We start from the raw sequence: 27,466 nt of genomic DNA, 5'->3' as shown, positions 1-27,466 counted from the left end.
GTTTCTGAATCAGTTTCTCTGATTTTGCTATTTAGAGGTACGTTTTTAAGTAAAATAAAGGTGTTTTATTCTATAAACTACAGACAACCACATAGTAAGAAAATATATATTTATTTGTATTCCAAATACAATTATTTCAGAAATGAATATTTGGTGGAATAACCCTGGTTTTTAATCACAATTTCCATTCATCTTGGCATAATGTTCTCCTCCACCAGTCTTACACACTGCTTTTGGATAACTTTATGCTGCTTTACTCCTGGTGCAAAAATTCAAGCAGCTCAGCTTGAGTTGATGGTTTGTGATCATCCATCTTCCTCTTGATTATATTCCAGAGGTTTTCAATTTGGTCAAATCAAGGAAACTCATTTTTTTTTTAGGTGGTCTCATTTTTTTCCCCAGAGCTGTATATCTTCAGTTTACACTCTAGATTAACAAGTGTTTCAAACAGAAACATTAGTCAAATTTAATCTGCATTATGTTATCTGACCTGCCCATACACATGGGCTGCTGCATTTATGCACACTATAAAAATTTTAACTTGAAATTGCTTTTTTTAATATGATTTTAAAGTCAGATAAACAAAAAAAAAAATGCTCCTGGCAACATCTACATGCACACTGGGCATGTCTCCCCGACCTTTCACTCCCCATCAGTGTGTAGTCACTCCCCACCATGCTCTCTCTTAGGTATACAAATATGTCTTTAATGATCTATAATGGTAAACTGCCTGGCCCCAGTGTTGAAGGCTGTAAGAACAAGTTACCTTGTTTTATGTACAGAGTGTACCTATACACTGTTTTCTGGATACAGCAGGTCACTCTCCAGTGAGCTAGAAAGGTGCTAACTGTACTGTTGGCAGACTTTAACTTTAAATGCACAAGACTGTGCACTAGAGTCAAACTTGATTCACAATAATAGAGGCACTACTCAGACAGGAGTGAGTTACAGTGGGGTTCAGTACAGTGAAAGGGGGTTCACAACACCATATACCACTGACTCCACCCACATCAGACACTCTGACTATTCTGGCATGCATGTGCACCCCCCCTCTCTCTCACACACACACACACACACACACACACACAAACAGACACACACACACAGTAAAGCGGTAATTGTATATCGAGCTGGGGATCTGAACCACTTGTGCTTTCCACAGAGCTTTTCATTTCAGCCAATTACCTAATTCTGCAAAAATTCCACCACAGCAGCTGCAGCTCAGCCCTGTCCTGCCTGCAGAGGGTCTACAGCACACACACACACACACACACACTTTTAACACAACGTATATAAACTGACACCCATGTGGACAATGCAGTGGTCTTGTGTTTTACTTTATCTGTTTTCCCATCTCTCTCTCTCTCTCTCTCTCTCTCTCTCTCTTTCTCTTTTCCCCTCTCATCTCACTCTCTTTCTTTTCCTGCCTCTTTTTTCTCTCTTTTTTCATCCATCACTCCCTTTCTATTTCTCGCTCTCTCTACTTCTCCATGTCTCTTTCGTTCTCTCTCTCCATCTTTCCCCTTTCTTTACCTCTCAATCTCCCTCTTTCTCCATATATCTCAATCTCTCTTTCCTCATCTTTCTCCATCTCTCTTGCCCTCTTTCTTCAGCCCTCTCTTTATCTCTCTTTTCCTTTCTCTCCATCTGTCTCTTTTTTTTTTCTTTTTCTCTTTCCCTTTTTCCATCTTTTCTCTTCCCCTTTCTCCATCTCTCTTTCTTTTTCCATCTTTCTCCATATATCCCTCTCTTGCTCTTTCTCTCTTTCCATCTTTCCCTTTCTCCATCTATCTTTCTTTCTCTTTTCCTCTCTCATCTCACTCTCTTTCTTTTCCTGTCTCTTTTTTCTTTCTTTCTTCTACTATCACTCCCATCTCTCTCCTTCTCCATGTCTCTTTCTTTCTCTCTCTCCATCTTTCCCCCTCTCTTTTCCTCTCTTAATCTCCCTTTCTCCATATCTCTCTCCATCTTTTTCCATCTCTATCGCCCTCTTTCTTCAACCCTCACTTTATCTCTCTTTTCCTCTCTCCAGCTTTTCTTTTTCCCTTTTATCATCTCTCTTTTTCTCTTTCCTTCTTTCTCCATATCTCACTCTCTCTCACAGCCGCTGTGTGCTGTTTATATTCTCTTGAATCTCTCTGTGCCAAAGACATTCCTGTGTTTCAGTGCAGCAAGAGATTTTTACTCACCAAAGTGCGTGTGTGTGTGTGTGTGTGTGTGTATAAGTGTGTGTGTGTTTGTAAGTAGGGTAAAAATCAGGAAAAACTGGATTTATTCCACTCACAGAACAAGAGCACTTGGCATTAATCTGTGAAATAGCTGAACAAAAGCGGGGTTTATAACAGACACAGAGATACAGTTACAAACCCAACCCAGATCAGGAGCTGCAGGAACATCAAACACAATTCAGTCACATCAGGGAACCCCAAACGGCCCACAGTTTTATTCAGTAATAAAAATGTTACTCTGTGTGTTGGATAGGAGCAAGTATCTGGAACATGGGGAGATCCCTGAGGAACAGTTTAAAACCTCTTCATGAAAACAAAAGAGAAGTCCACTGGCTGAGCAGTGATCCATGGGGGGACTTATAATATATAATATCAGACACTGGTCCAAGTTCTACTTACACTTTACTCAGGTCAAGAAATTGCCAGATTTCTCTCTCTCTCTCTCTCTCTCTCTCTCTCTTTCAGGCTCTTTTATCGAAGATTTGTGGTTAAGTTTAATCGTAAATTCATAGCAACCCAGCAGTCACACTCAAGCTTCACCTTCATGCTTTGTCCCTTTTACACAAGCATGGTTAGACACAAACCCAGACATTACCTGTAGGTGTTAAATGCAAATGTATGTTTTTAGTAGGGCTGCAACTAAAGATTATACAGTATTTTTAGATAACTAATCTGTTGAATAGCCAACAATGTGCAACGCCCTCCCAACTCTGCTTCCTATGTGCATGGTCCTGTTCCTAGCTTTCTCTATCGCTTCTTCCTTGATTGTTAATTATTTTGACCAATCGTTGCAGCCCTATTCATAAATTTCAGTACCTTGGCTTCAGTATCCTGCCAGCCTCCGTGTGCCATGTCCGGGTAATGTCAGTGTAAGCCCATGTGTGAATAGAGCAGGTCATTTTAACAGGGGGTTATTACGTTCCCTTGATAAAATTAAGCAAAACATGGATAATATTTGAACCCAAACCAAGGCATTTTCATTTTCAACAGCACTCGATTTACAGTGACTTAATTTTTTAGAAACTAGATTTAATGCATTATAAAATATTAAAATATTCTATTTTTTTGCATGTCATATTTGTAGCAGTGTATTTTCATTTAACTATATAATTACAACAATTTAATGGACTGTCACCTCCACTAAGCCATCAATACATTTTCACACATTTAAATAACACTGACAAGACAAAAACCACTGTCTCGTCTCCTCTGCCGGCGGCGTGACATCCTCCTCAGTGGCCGGAGCGGAGTGCTGCTTGGCAGCAGTGGTGGGAGCGGCCGGGGAGGAAGTGAGACAGATGGTCAGCGGGTTGTGTGCCGAGGCCAGCGCATTCTCCAAGGGGAGAGCGAGTGTTGGTGAATAGAGGCTTTTCAGGCCGCCTCAGGAACCCCACGCATGTGTAAAGTGATGCCTTTACTCCCTTAGCAACGACCCAGCAGCCCCTGATCTGAAGATAAGCCTTTAATGTGTCTGTCTGCTAAACTCTCAGCTTTAGAGCTCAGGAGTGCTGCACAATATTGAAAAATATATATATGTTATATATTAAATTATATATTAAATTATATGTTAAAATCACAGATTTTTTTTTAGATAATCTGCCTCTGGTGAATACAGTACCAGTCAAAAAGTTTGGACACATCTTAAAGCTGTTGTCTTTAAGTTTTGGGATTTGGGGAATTTAGGGCCCTCTCTGGTGAGGATGGTTTTAAATAATTTTATTTTCTCATTTTTCCCATTTTCTCCCCAATTTATAAATCCAATTACCCAATTCACTCATTAGAACTCCCCCTATCACTAGTAATGTCCCAACACACCAGGAGGGTGAAGACTAGCACACGCCTCCTCCGATACATGTGAAGTCAGCCACCGCCTCTTTACAAGCTTCTGCTGATGCTGTAGCATTTCCGAGTAGCATTACAGCGCGCTTGGAGGAAAGCGCAGCGACTCGGTTTCGATACATCAGCTCACAGACGCCCTGTGCTGCAGACATCACCCTAGGAGTGATGTGGGGAGAGAGCGCCATCTACTCACCCGGAGGGTGCAGGGTAGAAGGTTAATTGTGCTCCCTCTGAGCGCCGGCAGCTTGATGGCAAAGCTGCATGGGTGGGGGTTCGAACCTGCGACCTCCCGCTCATAGTGGCAGCACTGTGATGCGGTCTCCTTTCAGAGCGGGTGAATCCTATTCCAAGTTATGTTCAGACAGAAAGAGAGAGAGCGCTCTCAGTCAGAAAATTCACTCCTTTATTTCCATTTCTTTGGTTTTACTCATTTATTTTGGTTGAACTCTGAGTTTCCCCTTCTGAAGTCTCCATTGCTCCACCAGCTGCTCGCGTTCAGTAAAACTGAGCCAGATCCTCTTTTAGAGGCTGTACGTGTGACGTAAGTACGTCAAGACGTGTGACGTGGGCAGAAGAACTCCTGCGGAAAGCGACCAGACACCCCAGTTTTTAGAATGAATATATTAAGATTAGCAGGGATGGTCGTTTCAGCACACTGGTACCATTAAACACTATATTTTATCCATATCCTTCTCCACTCAGACATGCTTCTGCTATCAGTTTAGAAACTAAATAACTAGGCGTGTGCATGCAGCAAATTCTGTGTTCAAAATAACTCGGTGACATTCTGCACAAATCAACCACAAGTCTGTGGGAAAAGTGGAAACCTCAAGTATTATTCGTAAAAAAAAAAAAAAAAAAAAAAAAAAAGATTTTCCAAGGGACATACATCAATCTGCGAATGTTAATCCACTTGCTCTCTCTCCTGGGACAGACATGCACACAAAAATAAATAAAACAGCACTCTTTATTTATTCTGTAGTTGTCTGATGCTTTTGTTAGTTTAGTAAGTTAAGTAACGCTGCAGGCGAGGTGCTAGACTAGTACTGTCTGTATGTTTATCAGCTAATTTTATATAATAGAATAATAGAAGATATGATGAGACAGGTGATGTCCCACTCCTACAACTCCTTTTGCAGATGCAACAAAATCCCCCAAAAGAAAACATGCAATTTTAGCCAATCAGCACTCCTTCCTGCCCCACCTCTAAACCCATACATCACCCAGTCGCCCTCCTAAACTACCCCTCCCATTTTTTTGGGGTCATTTTTAAATTTGAGCAGAGAGTAGAGTCAGCTAAAATCAGGGGGTTTAGTGCCACTTTAACAAAAGCAGGATCAACAGTAGTTTTGACCTTTAGTGACCTTTAGTATAAAAGTATTGTATAGAACATTTCAATACAGTGACAGTACAAGTGTGGACACACCAGCAGTGCATCTGGATTAATTAAAAGGAGAGGGTGTGATTGAATGGGGGGGGGTTGCTGGTTTTGGATGGGAAACTTGGATCCATTCCACAATAAATCCTAACGTAATGAGATATCATGTTTCACAGCTTGTGGAATATTTATCACAAGTTTCTGCACAAGCATTCTACAGCCAGCACTTAAAATTATGCTGATGCCGCACTTGGATACACTTGTGAGCGAGCACCAAACACACACACACACATACACACACTCTGGCACCCTGGAGGTAAATGTTTATCTTCTGACTGAAGATGTTTGTGCAGACAGTAATTAAATTTCTGCCTGATCGATCAAAACTGAGTGTAGGAAGATACAGTCTGTAAGTTTGCTGTCGCGCATGAGTGAGTGCTTGAGTGTGCGAGAGTGTGTGTGCGAGAGTGTGTTTCTCATTAGTGTGAGTGGAATTAGTTACAGCTGCTGTTCTGTGCTCGTGACGTAAGGTGTTTACTTAGAGCTGATCAGACTTTGACACACCCATGAAACGTCACACACACACACACACACACACACACACACACACACATACACACACTCATGCACGAAACACACAGTGGACTGGTTCAGAACTCTTCTCTCTGGTTTCACTCTCTCCCCTCTCTCGCTCTTTCTCTCTCTCACATCCTCTCACCAGAGGAAAAAGCATAATTTACCAACAGACTAAAAAGCAGAAATCTGTGAAACGTATAAAATCCACAATGCAAGAAAAATGATAAACTGTTGGCAGAGTAAAAGCTGAAAATGCCCACCCCTCCAGGCATGTGTGCTCACTGTGTGTGTTTCCACAATTTGAATACAGTTGTATTTGAATATTCAGATTTATATTTTAGTGTGATGATGCTACATAAAATGAGGACCTACTCATCCTATCCCACTCACTCATACTGAGACTTTTATCCTGTGAGAATTTGCCATTATATTACAAACATCCTGACATATAATTACTTTACATTACCCCATCTCCTCACAATAAGAATTGGGAAAAGCTTCAAGCAACCGATACGTCATCAGGAGAGCTAAAGTTCAGTAACCTATCTGCTGCTGCTGTTTAACTAGTTAACTTTAGAGCGTATTTTATTGTATATCTTCAGAAAGTGGGGAAAAAAAGAAATTATTTAGTATTCTCCATTCCTTAATTCCTCAGTCATAAGGAGCTGAAATTAGCTTGATTAGTGTTTATTTTAGTTTTTTTTTTTCTGTTCCGCCTTAAATGCTGCAGCCACTGCCGTCTGTTGCACCATTTATGGTGAAACAAGAAATTTATTTAGCTTGCTGGCTACTAAGACAAACTACTAGCAAACTTTTTTATGCTTTTTATGAAATATTCGGCCATAAAACAGTGAAACTACACATTAAACTATGGTAATATAGTGCCAATAGTCACTTTTAACAAGGAAAATCCTTTTAATACATTTGTCTTAAGTTTCTTTGGTCGTTTGTTTCGCCATCTTACCAGTGATTCTCGTACCCCTTAGTTTGAAGTGTGCATCTGAAAAATCTCTGTATGAAGGGCTAACAAGCCATATCCTTTGCCCTAACCTACCCCTCCAGCCTAACAAGAATCAGGGCACCCCTATCCCTTAGTGTGCAAAAAATGCATGCAAAAAAAAGGAATAGTGATAAGTGGTAGGGCCAAAGGGTGAAATGGGATTGGGCCTATGTGTCCAAGTGTCAAATTTATAAAATCATAATGCAAGAAAAGAGAATTTGCATGGTTAGAGCATCAGGTTATGATATCATGGTTGTGGGTTTGATATTTGGTACCATTGTTTGCACAGTGAAAGCTGCCCAATATTCAGATACTGTAGTTAAAATTTCAGTTTGATTATAGTTTATAATGTGTGAGTAAACCTGTAGAGTGGTTCTTGTGGTGTTGAGATGTGTGATTTTGGGATGATGGTGGTGACGTGTAAAGACTCACTGCTTCTGTGTGGATGGGGTGGACAGCGAAGAGGAGGGAAGTAAGGAAGGCCAGGCGGCTGTTCTTGAACACGAATCGTTCACACGTGTGCATGAGAAGGACGGTCACTGCGCAGTGCAAACACACGTTCACCACGTGAAAATAATACGGATTCATCCCGCCCAGCAGAATGTTCAACCTGCAGAGAGACAGAAAAAGAGAAAGAGAGAGAAATTAAGTTATTCATTAATATCAACAAGGAAAGATAGTATGGAGGATCCGGCTCAGTTTTACTGAACGCGAGCGTCTGGTGGAGCAATGGAGACTTCAGAAGAGGAAACTCAGAGCTCAGTAGCTCATTCATGCAGAGTAAAATCAAAAAAACAAAGGAGTGAAGTTTCTAACTGAGCGCTCTCTTTCTCTGTCTAACTGAACATAACCTGGAATCGGATTCACCCGCTTTGAAAGGAGACCGCATCACACCCGCCCAGTTTAAAATGATGTTACCCCATGCTTGGTGCAATTACCCATTATCACCAGAGAGGGCTCTAAATCCCATTATGTCATTATGTCATCACACTGTGATCACAGTCTTGAAGAACTCTGTCTGTTGTTGCAAGTGGGTATAACAATTCAGGTTTGCTGTTATTCACAGTGTTATTGTACCTCTTTGGACATGTTTATCATGAAAACTTGAAATCATGATAACAATAAAAACATGATTTATCTTACAGTCTAATCAACAGTGTTTTCGCACATTGCAACATTTTCAATACTGTGTACCCGTAGTAAACACATTAAATATCAAATAAAGCCAGAGAAAGAGAGAGCAACTTTATTCTAACCAAAGTAAAAACAGCATAAACTGTATCTCAGAAAACACAAACACAACAGCACCGCCTGATACACACTAATACACTCTTAACTTAGTTAACATCTGCTCAGAGAGCAAATTCAATTCTAACCCACGCTACAGGATATACCGGCCACAGGGACCATTTATAGACAGAGAGAGAGAGAGAGAAACAGAGTGATAAAAAGAAACAGTGAGAAACAGAGAGAAATACACAGAGAGAGGGAGAAAAAGAGAGAGAAACAGAACGAGAGAGAGAGAAATACAGAGAGAGAGAGAGAGAAACACCATAAGAAAGAGAAACAGAGTGAGAAAGAGAAACAGTGAGAAAGAGAAACACAGACAGAGAGAGAGAATGGAGAGAGAAACAGAGTGATAAAAAGAAACAGTGATAAAGAGAAACAGTGATAAAGAGAAACAGAGAAAGAAACAGAGGAAAAAAGAAGTGAGAAACAGAGAGAGAGACAAAAACAGAGAGAGAGAAATAAAGAGAGAAACAGAATGAGAGAGAAAGAGAGAGGGAGAAAAAATAAGAGAAACAGATCACGAGAGAGAAATACAGAGAGAGAGAGAGAGAGAGAGAGAGAGAGAAACACAATAAGGAAGAGAAACAGTGAGAAAGAGAAACACAGACAGAGAGAGAGAGAGAGGATGAGAGAGAACCAGAGTGATAAAAAGGAACAGTGAGAAAGAGAAACAGAGAGAAACACAGAGAGAGAGAAACAGAGGAAAAAAGAGAAAGAGTGAGAAACACAGAGAGAGACAAAAACAGAGAGAGAGAGAAATAAAGAGAGAAACAGAACAAGAGAGAGAAATACCCAGAGAGAGAGAGAGAACGAGAGAGAAAGAGAGATAAAAAGAAACAGAGTGATAAAGAGAAACAGAGAGAGAGAAACAGAGGAAGAAAGAGAAAGAGCGAGAGACAAATACTGAGAGAGAGAAAAATAAAGAGAGAGAAACAGAACGAGAGAGAGTCTGACAAAACCACATAATATAATTGATTATAACTAATTTCTGATATTACTAATTTATTCATTATTATTAGATATTTATAAAGTCTCCACACACTTATTTCGTATTTTCCTTTTTATTGTATTGTAATTATCATGAATAGTAATTGTTAATCCTGTAAATAACTCAAATTCTGTTGTTATAATTGCATGTATGTAATTTTTCTTTCTTTTTTATGTTATGTTTAATTTTTCTGTTTTTATGTTTGTTTTCTGTTATAAGCGTTGGCAATAGTGTTGCTTATTACATTCATGCCAATAAAGCACTGCTGAACTAAGAGAAAGAAAGAGAGAAAAAGAGAAAGAGAGAGAGAGAGAGCTAAATAAAAGACAGGCACAGGGATAGAGGTAGAGAGAAGCAGTGAAGAGGTAAAAACAATTAGCCTAACTGAGTACTGCAACAGAGTGATAATGAGGTACTGCAGGTCACCTTGGCTCGCAGACACACTGAGGGCTGTGCGCATATATAATGCAAAGTGCATGTGCAGAGCCTAGAGTATCATCTGCATCATCATCATCCTCATTATCATCCTCATTATCATAACCAGCAGCTACTGACCAACCTTTAAAGGTCAAAATAGATTTTCCTTAGCATAGTTAAATAATGAGAATTATTCCACTACACTGAACTGACACACCATGAACCTCAAACACTGCTGTGAGCAACCTGAGAGCCAAGCTAGCATAAAAACTAACCTCTTATCTCCACTGTACGCTCCCTCAGAACACAGAGAACACAGGGCTACCTCAGCTGATGACCAAACTAAAGCTCAACACAGGTTTTTAACTGTTAAGAGTCAAAGGTAAACACAGGAATGTAAGTGGAAATAGGCTAAAAGCTAACCAGCTACAATATTATTAGCTTATTTGTAAAATGCACAATATAAACTGAGAAGACACAATGAGATAGTGTGGGTCCTGGGAGCTGTCGCTAGTGCTCTAAACCAGCCAATAAAAGCAGAGCTTTCTGTTTATGTTTCAAAATAACAGGTAACAGGGTTGTAAAGCCAAATTCAGAGAATTAGTGGGGGAAGGCTGAAGCTAACTATCTACAATCACCTCAGTTTGGTTGCTAAACGCAGGACAGCAAACCTATTCGATAAAACTATAAAGAGTGTTTCATTCTGATACAAAATAACAGGGTTGTAAATAGGCTGGTTAAATGACATCTGAGTATATTTTGCCAAAGTCAAAAACGTACTATTTATACACGAAAGAGCAACCTAAAACACAATTAAATAATGATTTGGCACATTTAATATTAAAACTTTTAGTCTCAACACACGTCTATTAAAAATCAATTAACAATAAAATGGTAAATAAGACAATATTTTATTTTTAGACTAATATTATCAGAAATATGCTTTCTGAAGACATTTTGAATATCAGCAGTACAGTAACAACCAATGGTTTCTTAACATTCCATTGACTATAGAACAATGAACAAAACATTGAATTAATGCAGAATAATGAAATAAAACAAAATCAATTGTTTTGCTAGTATGTGCAAATGGTGCTTGTTCCAAAAAGGTCTGTGCAGTATGATATGAAATATAGGGCGATATGGCCCTAAAATAAATCACGATATTCAACGAATTAAAATTTTATTATTGCATACAATGATACGACACACCCCTAACTGAGATATTAAGAAAAATGCAATAATTGTTATCAGATTTGTTACATTTGTAAAGTCAATCATCATACTAATATTGCACACTGAATATTCCATATATCCAGGATTAAAGTAAAATAAATAATACAGATATATAAAAATAATGATACAGATATAATCTGTCTCTAGTAGATATATAATGGGAAATGAGAACAGTTTGATTTTTTTCTTTTGTTAAAAACAGCAAAAAACTGGGTGATATGGCACCATATTTCAGGGTATGATATCGTTCACGATATTCCAAAATGTTGCCGATATTGTTGAGTGATGATAAGATAAGATATGGAAAACCCCTATATGAAAATATTATATGCATTTTTCCCCAAATAAAGTCAAATATGTACTACTTCTAAATAGTAAACTTGCTGAATGATGGCACAGTTGGGACAGTTAAGGACACACTTAGTTATAGACCTACTGCACAGTCGCTTCACTGCATGAGTCAGAGAGCATACCTGTCATTAGACATTTAGCTCTATGCTAGCCTTAAATTGCCTTTAAGGCAGAGAGAGAGAGAGAGAGAGAGAGAGAGAGAGAGAGAGAGAGAGAGAGAGCAAAAGCCAGCAAAAGAACGACAAATGACAGCACTCCAACTGGGGCCAGAGACAGTGTTGGAGTTGGCGGGCAGGCATGCCTGACGCCAATCTGCATGCGAGCGGTCAGCCAAGGCCTGTGTGTGAGAATGTGAGAGAGAGAGAGAGAGAGATAGATAGAGGGAAGAGAGTGTATGCATTACAATCACTGCAGGACAACGGGAGAATACATCTGAGCCGCCGGCCACATCAGAGTGTGGCAAAACAGGCCATGTTTACTGATCCCTGCCTCTCTGCAAAGAACAGCAGAACAGCAGGTCACAAAACGACGGAAAAGCTTTCAGTCCCAATTAACATCAGCCACACGTGCGGCACTGTCTGAACAAACTGAACTGAAAGATAACAGAGCTTCAGGCACAGAACACCAAAAAGCCAACAAAATCCACAGCACAGCTCCGTACTGAGCTTTTCCAGCCACTATCTACATCTGTACTTCACTACACTGAAGGAGGAAAGGTCACACAGAAAATACTGCATATGTTTGTAAACACATTCGTACAGATTTGCTGTGCTGCACAGGTTTAATAAAAGGTCAGGGCTTTACAATGTTTCTCTGGTTTTATTAATCCACAAGACTGGGAAATAAGCCCATATTTTATTGTTACATTAATAACCTCAGACAAAATGTTTCTGAGGACAATGGGAATATCAGCAGTACAGTAAAGCACAATATCCAACTCTTTCTATACATTCCAGTTTCTGCAGAACAAATGTACAAAACACTGAATTAATTTTAACATTAACATTAACATTTGCTGGTGTGTGCAGTTATTGCTTGTTCCAACAAGGGCTGTAAAGTATGATGTAAAATTGCATTTTTATCGTTATTACTAGAGCTGGGCGATACTGGTTAATGTCAGTCATATTAGCAATAATATGAAACATTTCATATCATCCATCTGATTACTTCCTTTCCAGTAGGTGTTGCTTTTCGCTTCCTCTCCGATTCCTAAAAGTAAGCGCGAGGCCTCTGACTGACCTCTTCTGGTGTTTGACCTGGCATCAGGCCAGGCTGTGAAGATTACAGCATAACCAGATGCTGCTGATGGAACAGGAAGCCCACCTGCTAATGTAGGCTAAACCTATTCGCTGTTTGTAACTAATGTGCACACAGTGCTCTGCTATGACCACAGGATGAACCCCTCAGGCTACGTGCTGTGTGCTGAAATTAGCATTATTTAAGGAATAGGTCACTGACTTTATGCATTAAAATACATATCCTGTTCACCTGAGCAATATTTCAGACTGAAATGGAGCATAATGTGTTGGTGACATAATCAAGAGTTAAAACAGTTCCGTTTCAAAATACCAGCGGCAGACTCTCACTTAAAAAAAAAAAAAAAAGATCACAAAAAATCTTTCAAGGAGACACACTAACACAGAGAAAATAATAAACTAGACACATTAATAAATCATTAATATATCCATTTTCTTTAGACTTTTCCACCTGCAAAAACACCAATTCCCAGAATGCACATCTCAGTCATGTGTCTCAGCCAGCCAATCAGCACCAGACTGGTAGATCAGCCTCACCTGTGTTTTGATTATTTTCAACTGTTTTCCCATGTATATATACAAGTTTGTTTGTTCTGCCTTTCGCAAAGTATTGCCCCTGTTGTTTTAGCTGCATACTGAGCGTTATTTCTTAGGACTGTCCATTTCTGTGTTTGACCCATTTTTGGCTTTTGTTTCTGGTTTTTGTGTTGCCCCTTTTGCTAGTTTACCTTGGTGTTTTTGCTCTGGTTTCTGACCCAAGTTGTCTTCAGTTTATCCCTTTTGAACTGTGTATTTGGCTCTGATGTTTGTTCGGTTTGTCTCAGTTTTTTTTTTTTTTTACCATTGCTTGTACTTTGATTACGTTTGTTTGTTCGATTCTGTTTATTAAAGTCACTCCTAATTTTTACTAAAAGTCTCTCACTCCAGTATGTGGCGTCACGCAATGTGGATGTCTCTTGGCCTGGTTAAAGGGTTAAAAGTTTCTTCAGAACGGCAGAAATTTATTTTAATTGATTAATTCTTAGATTATTCACAACCTTTTCTTCCTTACAATTTTCCCCGTAGATTGTACCCTAAAACTGAACACAATGTAAAAAGTACACTGTGCTGAGGACCCGTATCAGGCAAACAACGGCTCTCTGATTGGATAGATGCATCGATTTAGACTGGTTCATTTGCATAAAGTTCACCTCGGCTCAACTTTATCACATCACTTCCCCCAGACTTGACATGTTGGACCCATAATGCACTGAGCGGCACTATATTTGACACAGTCTTTGTCAAAATAAAAATAACTTATACAAATGAATAGAAGAGAATTTTATGAGAGGTGCTTCAGATTACATCATCTTTATTACCAAGTCTTTCACATCTAAAAGATTGAGAATGTTTCTTCAGTTTACATCAGAGGCATCTAATCTTATTTTAAAAAGGCTGGTGCGCCTGAGGTTTTCACTTCCTTCAAGCTGGAGCACACCTGACTCCACTTGTGTAATCAGTCAGGCTCTTGTGGCTCGATCTTATAACAGGTGTGTTGTGCTGAACTCATGAAAACCTGCAACTGTATTGCACCCAATTTGCATCCCGAGGGGGCCACTGGAACTTTGCTTACAGGACACAGTCAGTCATAAGCCACCATGCTGAAATATCAACTGCAAACCTCAGACTGTATAACAGAATACCATGAGCCCAGCATGATACAGCATCGTACAATTACAAACATTACACTGTCTGGCCCAAAATAATGGTCACACACACTAATATTTGGTTGGAGCACGCATTCCCTGTGGCATTGTTTTAATAAGCTTCAGCAATGTCACAAGATTTATTTCAGTCCAGTGTTGCTGGATTAATTTTTCACCAAGATCTTGCAGCAGCATTGATGATGGTAGAGTCTGACCTCTGCACAAAGCAGCTCTTCTCCATCCAGCACATCCCAAAGATTCTCAATGAGGTTAAGATCTGGACTCCAGTCCCAGGAATCCTGACATTGTCATCTTGGAATATGTCTGTGTGTATCATCAGGGAAGAAATAATAAATCCATTGATGGAATAACCTGGTCTATATTCAGTATATTCAGGTAGTCAGCTGACCTCTTTTGATTCTTTCAGCACATACTGTTGCTGAACCTAAACCTGCAGACCAACTGCAGCATCAACCAACCAACCCCACATCATTTACTTACTTAAATGCAGGTGGAGACTTTTTTTTTGGACAGGCAGTGTACTTCTTTTAAGTCAACAGGTTTTCTGTGCAAATTGTTGCACTGTAAAATGTTGGATTATTCCTGTAAAACATTCCCAGCTATAACAAATCTTTTATTTCGCTTTTGAAAAGAATGTGAGGACCAGTTTCCAACTTGACCTGGACAAGCAGACGAGCGTGACTGCCAGTGGTTGGGAGTTTCTACCTGCTCCTTTAAATTCGGGTTGAGCTGCGATTTCACCTTCTCAGAGTAACGGTGCGGAACAAGAGAGAACCCTCCCCAAGCCCTGAGTCAGACCTGTCTCAAAGCCCAGATAAAAGACCAGAGGAGCAGAGCCAGACTGAGGATCTGAGACACACGACTCTCTCAGGCACACACACACACACACACACACACACTCTTCTCTACAAAGCTTAGGCTTCAGTCACTCATGAAAATATACACACACACACACACACACATTCTTTGCTATATACTTACAAGGGCACTTCTTTGTCTCTGGCTCACGCTAACATACACGGGCCATTAACCGATACGCTTCAGGGCAGGAAGACTTGAAGACAGGACAAAACACACACTGTCACAGACACACCGCCATAAGGAGAACAGCTGATGCACAGAACCTACTGGACCTTCTCTGACTTCTTTTATTCTATTATGTGCCAGAAGTGCTAGGAGTGTGCCATACTGTATTCTTCACACTGATATTAGTACACTTTTGTATTATATTTATGCACTATTACATTACAATAACAGTGGTAATCAGACAGGCTAAGCAATGCCACTATGATCAGGAGATTATAGGCTTATCGCCGGTTCGAATCCCAGTCATGCATCTTGCCATCAGCTGCCAGAGCCCTGAGAGCACACAATAGGCCTTGCTCTCTCTGGGTGGGTACAGTAGATGGCGGTCTCTCTCTCTCTACACATCATTCCAAAGGGTGATGTCGATCAGCAGGCTGCGTCCGTGAGCTGATGTATCAGAACCGAGTCGCTGCGCTTTTCTCCAAATGCGCTGTGATGCTACTCGGCAATATTGGATCAGCAGCAGTTCGAAAAGAGGCGGAGTCTGACTTTATATGTATCGGAGGAGGCATGTGCTAGTCTTCATCCTCCTTGTGTTGTGGCATAACTAGTGATAGGGGATATACAATGAAGTAGCAGCTGAATGTGTGGGACAATCGGCCAAGATAAATCGGGGAGAAAAATGGAAGAAAATTAGAAATAAATCTAAAAAAAAAAATAAAAGGGGGTAAACCCAGGTGTTTGCAGTTTATGTATGTCTGTATATATGTCCTAAAACTTCAATATGCAATTTTATAGAAAATATTTTATATATTACAGTATTATTATTTTATAAAGAAATCGATTTTTAAGTTACTTTTTATCTAATAAAAGTTTACAAGTTTACAGTTTTTTTTTTTTTTTTTACTTTGTTTCAACTTCATGTTAGTAACCTATTTTTTTTTATCTATACTACTTACAACTAGCATTTATTTTTTTTATGTATTTTTTTTTTTATTTTAGTTAGTCACATAGCCTAAAATACCAATAATGCAGAAGCACCTTGAAAGATTTTGATATTAGTTTAGGGTCATATCACCCTTCCCTATTGTGTTCAATACTTTATTGCTTTTTTTAAGAGCAAAGAGTATTACAATAAGTCTCTCAAATAAGAGATTATATTAGTCCAGGCTCACAAAGCTGTGCTGCATGCTCTCTGAAAGTTAGATAAGAAAACCCACACAGATTTCGCAGTACGAGATAATCTTCTTACTTTTCTATTTTAGAAAACAAAGATGCTCCCTAAAGTAATAACAGCAGCAGCACAATGCAGACAAAAGGGCCTTCTATGATCCGAGCACATGCCGTGACTGCAACACGAGAAAACTCAAGGGCAACCAGGTGATGTTTTCCCCATGACACGGTTGAAGGACAGAGCTGCTTCATGCTGACAAAAAAAAGGGGAAAAAAAAACTGAGCGCATCCTGTCAAGCTGCATGCGTGAATACCTGTCACTTGTCAGAAGGTCAGAGCACAATCAGAGGCAGCACTGAGGTTGGCTTGGCTTAGCGTTCCCACATGGCACGCAATAGAAATGGCAGGTTTTAGACTTTTAGAGTGCTGTGCCCTGTATCCTCTCACGGAACCAGAAACCTCTGATTATAAACAGGTTCTAAACGCCCGGCTGGGTTTTGCTTTATCATACTGCAGAGACCGGTACTGTCATAATAACTAATGTACGCTACACTGAGCAAAGCCAAACAAATTTATCACAGTGAACAATATGTATTAGACTATTATAAAGCTGTGAATTGCACATTTAATGATCAAGCAAACCACCGTGCAGCCAGAGTGTGTTACTTCAGAGTGCTTTTCGTGTATATATATATATGTATATATATATATAGAGTAGGGCTGGGCGATATGGAAAAAAATCTTATTACGATATAGTTTTTCATATCAGCCGATATCGATATGTATCACGATATAAATCAAATCACTTTCTGTTACACTTAAAGGTTTCTATTTTTACTCAGAAGTGACAGAATAAGGGAGTTATGGACAAAATCACTAGCAGGCTCAGAGCCTTGTGGACAGACACTAGGATGTTAACATCTTGCCAGGTGGGTACAGCTTTTAAATTAATTTTAAAAAGGGGACAAATATATAAACTAAAAAATATGTAAGACCCTTTACATTATATGTCTGTTTAATTTAAATTGCAATAACACTTTATTTATTTTTATAAAATTATATTTAATCAAAAGATCATTCCCCTCCCTGAATGCAGGCAACTACATAAAGCAAAATACAAGAGTATATCACAGTGTTCATTTTGACAGGTGATTTTGATACAGTCTTAGTCTTTTCACTAAAATGTATAATAGTTTTAGTTACATTTTAGTCTATCGGATATTATTAGTTTTAGTCACATTTCAGTCTAGTTTAATTTTGGTCATATAAAAAGTATGTATTACATATGTTTTACTGTTTTTCTATTTTCTATTTGTTGTAATTTTAGATAATTTACTGCTTATGTTTTTTTTTAAATAAGAGCCTTTAGTTTTTTTTTCATTTAAATTAAGCTAACATTTAAATATTTAAAAAAAAAAGTGGCCTATAATGGAGGTGGGAGGAATAAAGTCAAGTTTCTGAAATGATCCACTTCTACTGCAGTACAGATTTATACTAACATTACTGGCTTTCAGTAGACTAGACTTACATTACTTAAGTGTATTTAAAACTCCAGTTCAGTAACAGCAATGTTTAGCTCAGTTCAAATACAGCTAGACAGATTATATAATCTTCTGTATTTAGTAAAATATCCAGCATAACAGACTCTCTATCTGTTAAAAACTATAAAACACAAAGACAGAGGAGAATGCTGCCCTCAGGGTTTTCTAACAGAAACAGTGAGAGTTAGGAAAAAAGATGGAAAGTGCTTCCTTTCTGTGTGTTTATATACTAACCCCTCACTCGTGCTGAAGTTAACCTCAATTTACACGAAACGTGGATTAACACGGCTAACGTGCGTTACCCATTAGTTTATTAGAATGTAAAAAGCAGTGAAAGCATCTTAGCTAATGATGACAGATTGCACAGATCCCTTTTACACCTAAACATCGCTAACTTTAAACTGGAGACAAGCTAATCTAACTAGCAGCAAACAGAGCAGCGTTTACCTGCCTTCAGAAATCTGAACAAGCTCACCTCTCTAAATATCTTGGAGACGCATGCCTCATATTTAAAAGGTGAGTTTTCCAGTGTAGCGCCGCTGAATAGTATAAATGAAGTTTATCCAGTAAATGGGAGAGAAGGAGCCGCTATGTGAGGAGTTCAGAGTGGAGGGGCTCGGGGGGTGGGGCGGAGGGGGATGGTGGAGAGGGGAGGGGAGGGGTTGTACTGGGCTGAGCAGCAGTTCAGCGTGCTGCCTGATCTCGTGCTGCGCCTTTTCACAACGCTACTTAAACGGGAAATAGAAAATTTAGTTTATCGAATTTCTCGCCCCGACTTATCGCGATATATAGTTTCCTCGATAACTATCGATATCGTTTTATCGCCCAGCACTAATATAGAGTAAATGTAAGTAAATGATGTGGGGTTGGTTGATGCTGCAGTTGGTGTCTGCAGGTTTAGGTTCAGCAACAGTATGTGCTGAAAGAATGAGGTCAGCTGACTACCTGAATATACTGAATATAGATCAGGTTATTCCATCAATGGATTGATTTTTTCTTATCTGATGATACAACCATATTCCAACAATGTCAGGATTCATGGGGCTGGAATTGTGAAAGAGTTCAGAGTTCAGAGAGCATGAGATCATCATTTTCACACATGGATTGAGAGAGAGTTCTCCACAGAGTCCAGATCTTAACCTCATTGAGAATCTTTGGGATGTGCTGGATGGAGAAGAGCTGCTTTGTGCAGTGGTCAGACTCTTCCATCATCAATGCTGCTGCAAGATCTTGGTGAAAAATGAATCCAGCAACAGTGGATTGAAATTAATATTTTAGACTCTTAGAGAAGTGGATGTGGGACCGAAAGGTCACCAGCTGAGGTGCAAGGAATGTAACCCCCAGTTATTCTACAGGCTTTAATGTGGTTAAACATCACTCTAGGTTTGGCCCCATTCTCTTGTGAGTGTGGGTGCATGTTTACTAGGGCTGCACAATATATAGATTGAGCCTAGTCACCACACTTGTGAAATAAATAGGTGTCAACCCACATAAGACAAATTAAATCATATTAATGTCATGCCACAACCTGCTTGGGACAACAAAGCTTTTTTGCAAAATATAACGCAATTTTCTTTTTTTTCTTTTTTTACACCATGCTGTCCATCTTTGCTTCTTTTGGGTAAAGCTCCTGCTCCTGGCTTTCTCAATCACTTCAAAGCAACCGAAACTAATTGTGAATTTTAAATGCCCTTACATAATCAAAAAGAGATTAAAAGGTAAGATATTACACTTCCTGATATTTAGTGAGAAAACATGATGTGTTTGGGCACTTTTGGTGACCAAGCTAAGTGAACGGAGTGAGGGAACAACACTTAACCCTCCTCCATTGTGTTTCTATCCCAAACACTTTGTGTAGCGCAGTGTAGTTAAAAAGGTAATATTGTTGTAATAATTATTTTTGTAACGGATGTTGTCAACAGCCCTACATGCAACCCTAGTGTTCACTGCTGTAGAAATTAGAAACAGCAGTGTGTTTTCTGCGTGTTTTATTTCTAATTAATCTAATTAAATAAAAGTTATTTATAAGTAATTAATGTGTGTTTAATTTACGAGTATACAACTGTATTATAGCCTTTAATATGTGATGGATGGAATTATGTTAGCCTGGTATAAAGACTGCTATGTTTGTTTGCTGCACTATTGAACTGGAGAAGGATTTGGTAACTGTAGCCATTTCTATGACATTTGTTAATTTACAGCTAAAAGCCACATTAATGTTGAGCAAATATAAATGTTTTGTTAGCTAACATTAGCCTATAGCTACCTTATGTAGCAATCACACTTATTTATGCTCTTCTCTCTTATTGTTCAGTTCCATGCTCTGGATTCCCTGCTGAAAAACACTAAGGCTGGTTGACCAGCTTAGACCACCTATTCCATCTGACCTGAGTACAAGAGAAAAGATATATTACAGAGTTACACTCTCATAAGTGTGTATTAGCTCAGGGCTAACACATTAGCTCACACTGCCAGTAGCACAGCCAGAGGGGTGGCCAGAGAGTGGTGCTAGATACCCCTGAAATCTGCTTTACCGTCCTGGATGATTCAGGTTTAACTTTCGCTGACATAACCGGCTCAAGATAACTGTCTTCTCTGGGAATGTATTTTAACACGTGCCACGTGACAGTTTATAGCAATGTATTAATAGGTTTTGCAAAGCTGCAACAAACCTGCGTTTATTTGCAGGAACCTTTACATGAAATGTAAGAAGACAGAACTGAAACAGTGAGCTGCTGCTGCCACTGCTGCTACTAAAGGTCAGCAGCTGTCTGTCAGCAAACATTTTTCCTTCATTATACTTTTTTTATATTTTATTTCTGTAAATCCTCCATGTGAAACACAGTACAGAGTATATTTTGCAACACACAAAACATTGATTCAGTGGTTAACATTTTCATTCCTCCTTAAAAATGATGGAGTAATAATCTCTATTCTGTAAAGTAATATGAGTAAGTATAAGAAACTTATTTTTAAAAAGGATATTATAAGATCCCAAAGTCAAGAATATAGCCCCCAGGGTTTTTACTACTCTGCCTCTATATTGCATATTTTAACTCATTAGAAAAGAATGATGGACATTTACTTTTAAGTATTTGGCACATTAAAATATATTTATATATGTATTTTGCTTATAATCTAAATATACTTTAAAGTATGCATTTTTAAATGTCTAAATCCCTATTTGGATGGGATTAGTTTCTCAGGGGGACATCTGTTAAAAATTCAGTGACAAAACTCTTGCATCTGGACTACAATTGAACAATTGAAGGAAGACCAGTGCGTTTTTAGTTCAGTAGCTCCTCCATTTCCACTCACTGCCCAAAGTGTAATTACAGTGCGTGGCAGTGGAAAAATAGCTATTTTATTAAACATGAGGAGACGAAACTCAGAGATGTTGTTCCCATAAAGGACTAAAATTACCGGAGGACCACGGAGTTCAGCGAAGAACAGTAGATAATTCAGCCTGTAATTTTCTTAGAGGACGCCTGGGAAGAACACATACATGGTCGTTCCGGATGGGAATAAAATCACAGAGGACCCCAATAAAAGAGAAAATTACCCCAGGACCCCCTGAGAAACTAATCCAATGCAGATAGGGCTTAAGAGTACAGTATACCATATTCTACAATTATATACAAATATTAGCAAGTATACATTAATGTGGCATAAAACATTTTAGAGGTACACATGCACTGTAAAGATGTAGTTGAACTAAAAATATATTAACCAACCAACTGGCCACATAATTAAACTATAAGTTTGAGAACACATTTAAATGCATTAAAAATATATATATTTTGGCCATTTCAATAAACTGTAAAAAAAACAGTGATCAATGTGTCATTTTGTCAAACAGGTTAAATCAAACAGCCTTTAGGCTATAAATATTACTTTATCTCTATTAGTAATGTGAAGTTCAATTCACAGTTTTCGAACATTAAAGGTCCTATTTACCACTGGAACGAGCTTAAAGTAAAGTGAAGTGCCTTTAATTCTAAATGTTACATGTAGGAATGTTGTGTTATAACTGCATTATTGTTGGAATTTAATAACTTGGACTTTAATAAGTAATTTAAATAGTTTAATTACTCAGACTGATGAGTCGGTTGGAAAGCAGGACTGGTTGTGAAGGAAGGGAAAGTGTTTAGCTGGAAGGAGAGAGACGCCCTGCACTGACGCTCACAGTCCCAGTGGAGCTTTCATAAGCAGTGTGAAGCTAACAGACACAAACGCAGCCGCAGTCTCCAGCTCAGGACACACAGGAAACACTAACCGGACAGCACCACTATAGTGGGGAAGAGCCCTTAACAAACTTCCCACAGCCTGCAGTTCATTACTGCACTAAACAAGTGCGCTCAAACGTGCAGCATAGTCAAGCTAAATACAGCCTGAGTATAACAGGCACACACTGATATTTTAGTTTAGCAGTGTTATTATTAGTTTAGCAGTTGCTAATGCTGTTCAGAGGCGTCACGTAATGAAATACATATACTTTGTCACCTTACTTAACCCTCTAAAGCAGGGGTCACCAACCTTTTTGAACCTGAGAGCTACTTCTTGGGTACCAATTAATGCGAAGGGCTACCAGTTTGATACACACTCGTGAAATTACAAATTTTCTCAATTTACCTTTAATTATATGTTATTATTAATAATTAATGACATTCATCTATGTGAAGACACAGATATCAATAGGCAACACTATTATTATAAATCTCTGCAAGTGTTTACATTTTATATTATATTTTAATATAATATTACATATTATATTACATTATATTGTATAATAATATATAAACTATAGGCTATCTCTAAGCTAATATTAATGTAATATAATCTAAAATTACATCAATGCAACTGTGATTTAAAAAAAAAAAGAATAGCAACAAAAATGCTATTTTTAGACCAGGCCTGCGGGCTACTCATAAGGTCCTTGCGGGCTACCTGGTGCCCGCGGGCACCATGTTGGTGACCCCTGCTCTAAAGGCATAAATTATATTTTTAAGCATTTTTTTATTTTATTTTATTATCAATCTGATTAATCGAACAACCCTGCTTTATCATGATGGCTCTTACAAAAGTGATCTACATACTGTTGCCCATGTTTTATTGAGCTTACAGCAAGAATGTACAAGTATATTAAGAATATAAACAGCCATATATACTGATGATCCGTGCAGAGACTCAAGAGAACTCCAGACAAACCTCCAACTAAGCTTCTTTAATATATTTACATTTTACTAAAACACATTCATTTTCATATATAAAGCATATATGCAGCTGAAACAGACAGGAAGCCTAGTGCATCTTAAATTAATTAACATTAACATGTTAATATTACATTATAGTCATTATCGCACTTTTAGAATAAATGTGTTTTTGGGAGGGTGTGTAGTGCACAACAGCTATTGGCATAAGCTTTTGTTCTTAATGGCATTTTCTCTCCTTATATTACTTTTACTTTTGTTCTTAAACCCTGTATGGCAGCAATTATATTTCTAGGGAAGAAAATATCATTTTTGGTATATTTTAGTTCCTGTGGATATATCAAATATAATTTTTAGTTTTGACTTTGCATAACAAACTGATCATTTGAACCAGATGTTTTAGAGGAAAGAAAGCACTCCAAACATGCAGGAGTGTCTCTACCAGCATAATGTTACCCAAATTTAAGAAATTAAGAAAACAAAAAAAATATATAGTAAGAATATATACAGCCAAATATATGTCTTTGCATGTCCTACTTGTATGTATCACTGTAATTGGCATATATATACTTTGTAACAATGTATTAAAAAGAAATAAACATATAAAACATATAAAACATAAGGCCAGGTATGGTATGGTGTAATAAGGAAACATTTGTTTTTTTACACTGTGCCAAATTGAGTTAAATAGATTAAAAATCACTACTTTTACACTTTTATTTAAAGTGTAAACAGCTTGAGTTGTTACTTCAACTTCTGCAGAAGTATTTTAAACACTAGTATTTATTTCTATATAACGTTACTTCTGTTAATTATTAATACAATGTAAACGGACACTTATGGTCCAGCCTGGCAGGTACACTCTTATTAAACGCTGTTCTGAGCTGAGGTGGGAGTGTGTGAGAGAGTGTATGAGTGTGTGTAAGTGTGTATAAGTGAGTGTGAGAAAGTGAAAGTGGGCGGGATACTGAGTCAGTGAGGAGTGTTTGGAGGGTCTGAAGTGAACTTACTTGAAGGTGAGGATGCAGAGCGGTCGGTAGGACTTGTGGCTCGTGTTGTCGGACATCCTCTTTCCCCAGAAGTCGTCGGTGAAGATGCTCCACAGGCTGGACCCAGCTCGCGCGTCCGGGTTGTTCACTATGGCCCACACGTCGTCGTGCACGAACTCTCCGCGCAGGGAGTTGCGGTAGCAGAGCGCGCACGCCGCCAGCAGCGCGCCGTACCCCAGCAGCCTGGCGCCCGGCCTGGGCAGCGCTGAGAGGCGCGGCCGCGCCGCCCTCGGCCCCCTGCCGCTGGAGGTCATGTCACCCTCCGGGCGCGGGGCCTGAGGCGAGCGGACAGCGGACCTGCAGCCTCTGCCATGGCGGTTCTGTCCGGGGTCGACACAGAGGAGGAGCGCCGCGGAGAGGAGCTCTGAACACTGAGAGCAGCGGAGCTACAGCACAGCAGATAAAGACCAGAAACCGCCTCCCCGCGCATGCGCACACAGATAGAGAGAGAGAGAGCAGAGTGATGTAGAGAGAGAGAGAACAGAGAGAGAGAAAGAGAGAGGGAAAACAGAGTGAGAGAGAGAGAGCAGAGTGATGAGAGAGATGAGTTTGGGAAACGAAAAATGTAGAGAGAAAGGGATGGACTGAAAATGGATGAAAAATAGTAAATGGGAGAAAGAGTTAGTGTAAGAAAAGAGAGAGAGAATGACAGAAATAGGAAGTGTGAGAGAAAGTGAAAAATGTGTATAAAGAGAGAGAGAATTATTCAGGAATGAGAGAGAAATAAAAAGAAAGAGCAAGCGTGGAGAGAGTCAATGAGAAGAGCAAGAAATAGCAGGACAGGGTGAATCCACATAAAAGAAAGAGAAAGTGAACAGAGATGAAGAGAAAGAGGTGTAGGGAAAAGAGACAAAGAAAAATGGAAAAATGTAGAGAGACATGATGGTCTGAAAGGGGATGAGAAGTGAGGAGAGTAAAGGATTGAGAAAAAAGAGGAAGTGTGAGAGAGGGAATGACAGCAATAGAAAATAGTGTGAGATAGGGGTAAAGAGAGATAGAAAGAGTGAGAAGGGAAGAAATTGAGAATGCTGTATAGGGACTGAGATGTAGAGAGAGAGAGAAAGAGAGAGATGAGTAGGTAAAAGAGAGAAAAAGAAATAGGCAGAGAGAGGATGGACTGAAAATGGATAAGAGAGGTAGTGTGAAAGAATAAGATGGAGGGAGAGAAAAAAATAGGAAAGGTTAGTGTGTGTGTGTGTGTGAGAGAGAGAGAGAACTGATTCAGGATTGGGAAAGAAATGAAAAGAAAGAGCAAGTGAGGAGAGAGTCGATGAGAAAAGCAAGGAATAGAAGGTCAGAGTAAATTCACAGAAGAAAGAGAGAGAGAGAGAGAGAATGTGAACAGAGATGAAGAGAAATAGGTGTAGGGAAAGAGAAAAGAGACAGGATGGTCTGAAAATGGATAGGAGAAGTAGGGAGAGAAAAGGAAGTAGGGGAGAAAAAGAAGAAGTGTGGGAGAAGGAGAGAGGTAAAGTAAGAGATAATTGAGACAGATGGAGAAAAAGAGAAAAAGGTAAAGAGAGGATGGACTTAAAAGTGATGAGAAGTAGGGAGAGTAAAGGAGTGGGAGAAAGAGAGGTAGTGTGAGAGGGAAATAGGGAGGGAGAGAAGGAATTACAGCAATAGGAAGAGTATAAGCGAATGCTAAAGATTGATAGAAGAGTAAAGTGAGAGAGAAAGGTGTATAGGAACTTGGATGAAAGATATGGAGGGATAGAGTGAGAAAGATAGGAGTCAGAGAGAGATAGAGAAAAAGAGGTGGAAAAGGAGACGTAGGCAGGGAGCTCGAAAGTGTTACAGAGGGGTGAACAGTAAAGAGAGAAGGCATGAGAGAGGAAAGGCATGTAAGAAAGCTTTATAGGGACTACTGAAGAAAATGAAGTTTAGAGTGAGAAAGAGAGGTAGAGAAAAGAGAAAAAGGTAGATAAATTAAGAACAGATAGGGAAGGATGGAGAGAGAGAGAGAGAGGGGTGATGATTCCTCAGCACTGTTTAGGACATAAAATCAATAAAGAGCAGCAGGATATTTTACACAATAATTGTAACGCCTCCAGTGTGACCTCTGTCAAATGATGATTGTCAGCCATAAACACTGTCTTTTCTGTTGAGGGAAAACAAACACTCATCATATGATTCTGTTTCTAATCTAAACTAGTCACTACTGAAATTGGTGATCCTCATTTGTTAAAAAGGATTTATTTCTGGAAGTCTCCAATTTATGGTAAAACATCTGGTGGCCCTCTGTGGATGAATGTGTGAATTGCACCATTTGCAGAGTTCCAACCAACAAAAAGAAGTTTAAAAGTTCTTCAGTGAAATAGTGACTCAAGGAAATTTAGCAGATAAAAGGATAAGGGATACCTTGGGCTTGTTTTGCAACAAGAGACATTGGAAGTTTTCAGGTACACAAGGAGCAATGCATGCAAGAAAAAAAATATCTTTGCTGGCTGAAGCAAGCATTTGCTTTTACACTGTAATACATTGCAAAGGAGGTGTTACTAACCCAAATTTAGATCCAGGCTCATCCATTTTTTTGTTAGTCTAAAACAGATGGATGGATGGAGGTAAAATTAATCTTAAATATTACTTAAAGCTAAACAAAAATTATTAAAGAAATGCTTTTAACGCTTATATTTATCTCTAAGCTCTTTTTAAATCAGGTAATGTTTTGCTTGCCTTGCTTATTCACAGAAAGCTACAAAAGCATTACCACTTACAGTGGGATTGTTTACATGTAATGCTGGATGCCCCACGTGCATGTCCTACAGGTCAGTGCAACCTTTAGCCTTCATAGGACAAAAGTAAGGGCAAAAGTCATGGGACACAATACTTGTTCCTGTTCTATAATATCTTGCATGTGAGTGTAATATGTTACCAGTAACACATAATACACTGCCTGGCAAGAAAAAAAAATCTCCACCTGGATTTAAGTAAGTAAATGATGTGGGGTTGGTTGATGCTGCAGTTGGTCTGCAGGTTTAGGTTCAGCAACAGTATGTGCTGAAAGAATGAGGTCAGCTGACTACCTGAATATACTGAATATAGACCAGGTTATTCCTGAATCAATGGATTTTTTTCTTCCCTGATGAACACAGACATATTTAAAGATGAACAATGTCAGGATTCATGGAGCTGGAATTGTGAAAGAGTTCAGGGTTCAGGAAGCATGAGATCATCATTTTTTTACACATGGATTGAGAGA

At 38.9% G+C, this 27,466-nt stretch overlaps 1 protein-coding gene across 1 annotated transcript in view; it reads right to left on the bottom strand.

Annotated features, from left to right (window-relative positions):
- Window positions 1–24,655, bottom strand: part of tmtc1 (transmembrane O-mannosyltransferase targeting cadherins 1) — an 80,133-nt gene extending 55,478 nt beyond the window's left edge. Inside the window, exons 1-2 of the mRNA XM_022671832.2 lie at window positions 24,226–24,655; window positions 7,454–7,631 (exon numbers count right to left, since the gene is read on the bottom strand). Of these exons, the coding sequence (XP_022527553.1) occupies window positions 7,454–7,631; window positions 24,226–24,518 (471 nt within the window). The 5' untranslated portion in view covers window positions 24,519–24,655. The remainder of the gene's footprint in view (window positions 1–7,453; window positions 7,632–24,225) is intronic.
- Between the last annotated feature and the right edge of the window lie 2,811 nt (window positions 24,656–27,466).

Source organism: Astyanax mexicanus, chromosome 2 (assembly GCF_023375975.1).
Source record: "Astyanax mexicanus isolate ESR-SI-001 chromosome 2, AstMex3_surface, whole genome shotgun sequence".
In the NCBI taxonomy this organism is placed as follows: Eukaryota; Metazoa; Chordata; class Actinopteri; order Characiformes; family Acestrorhamphidae; genus Astyanax; species Astyanax mexicanus.
The sequence above is the reverse complement of the archived record's forward strand: the minus strand, read 5'-3'. Positions and strand labels throughout refer to the sequence as shown.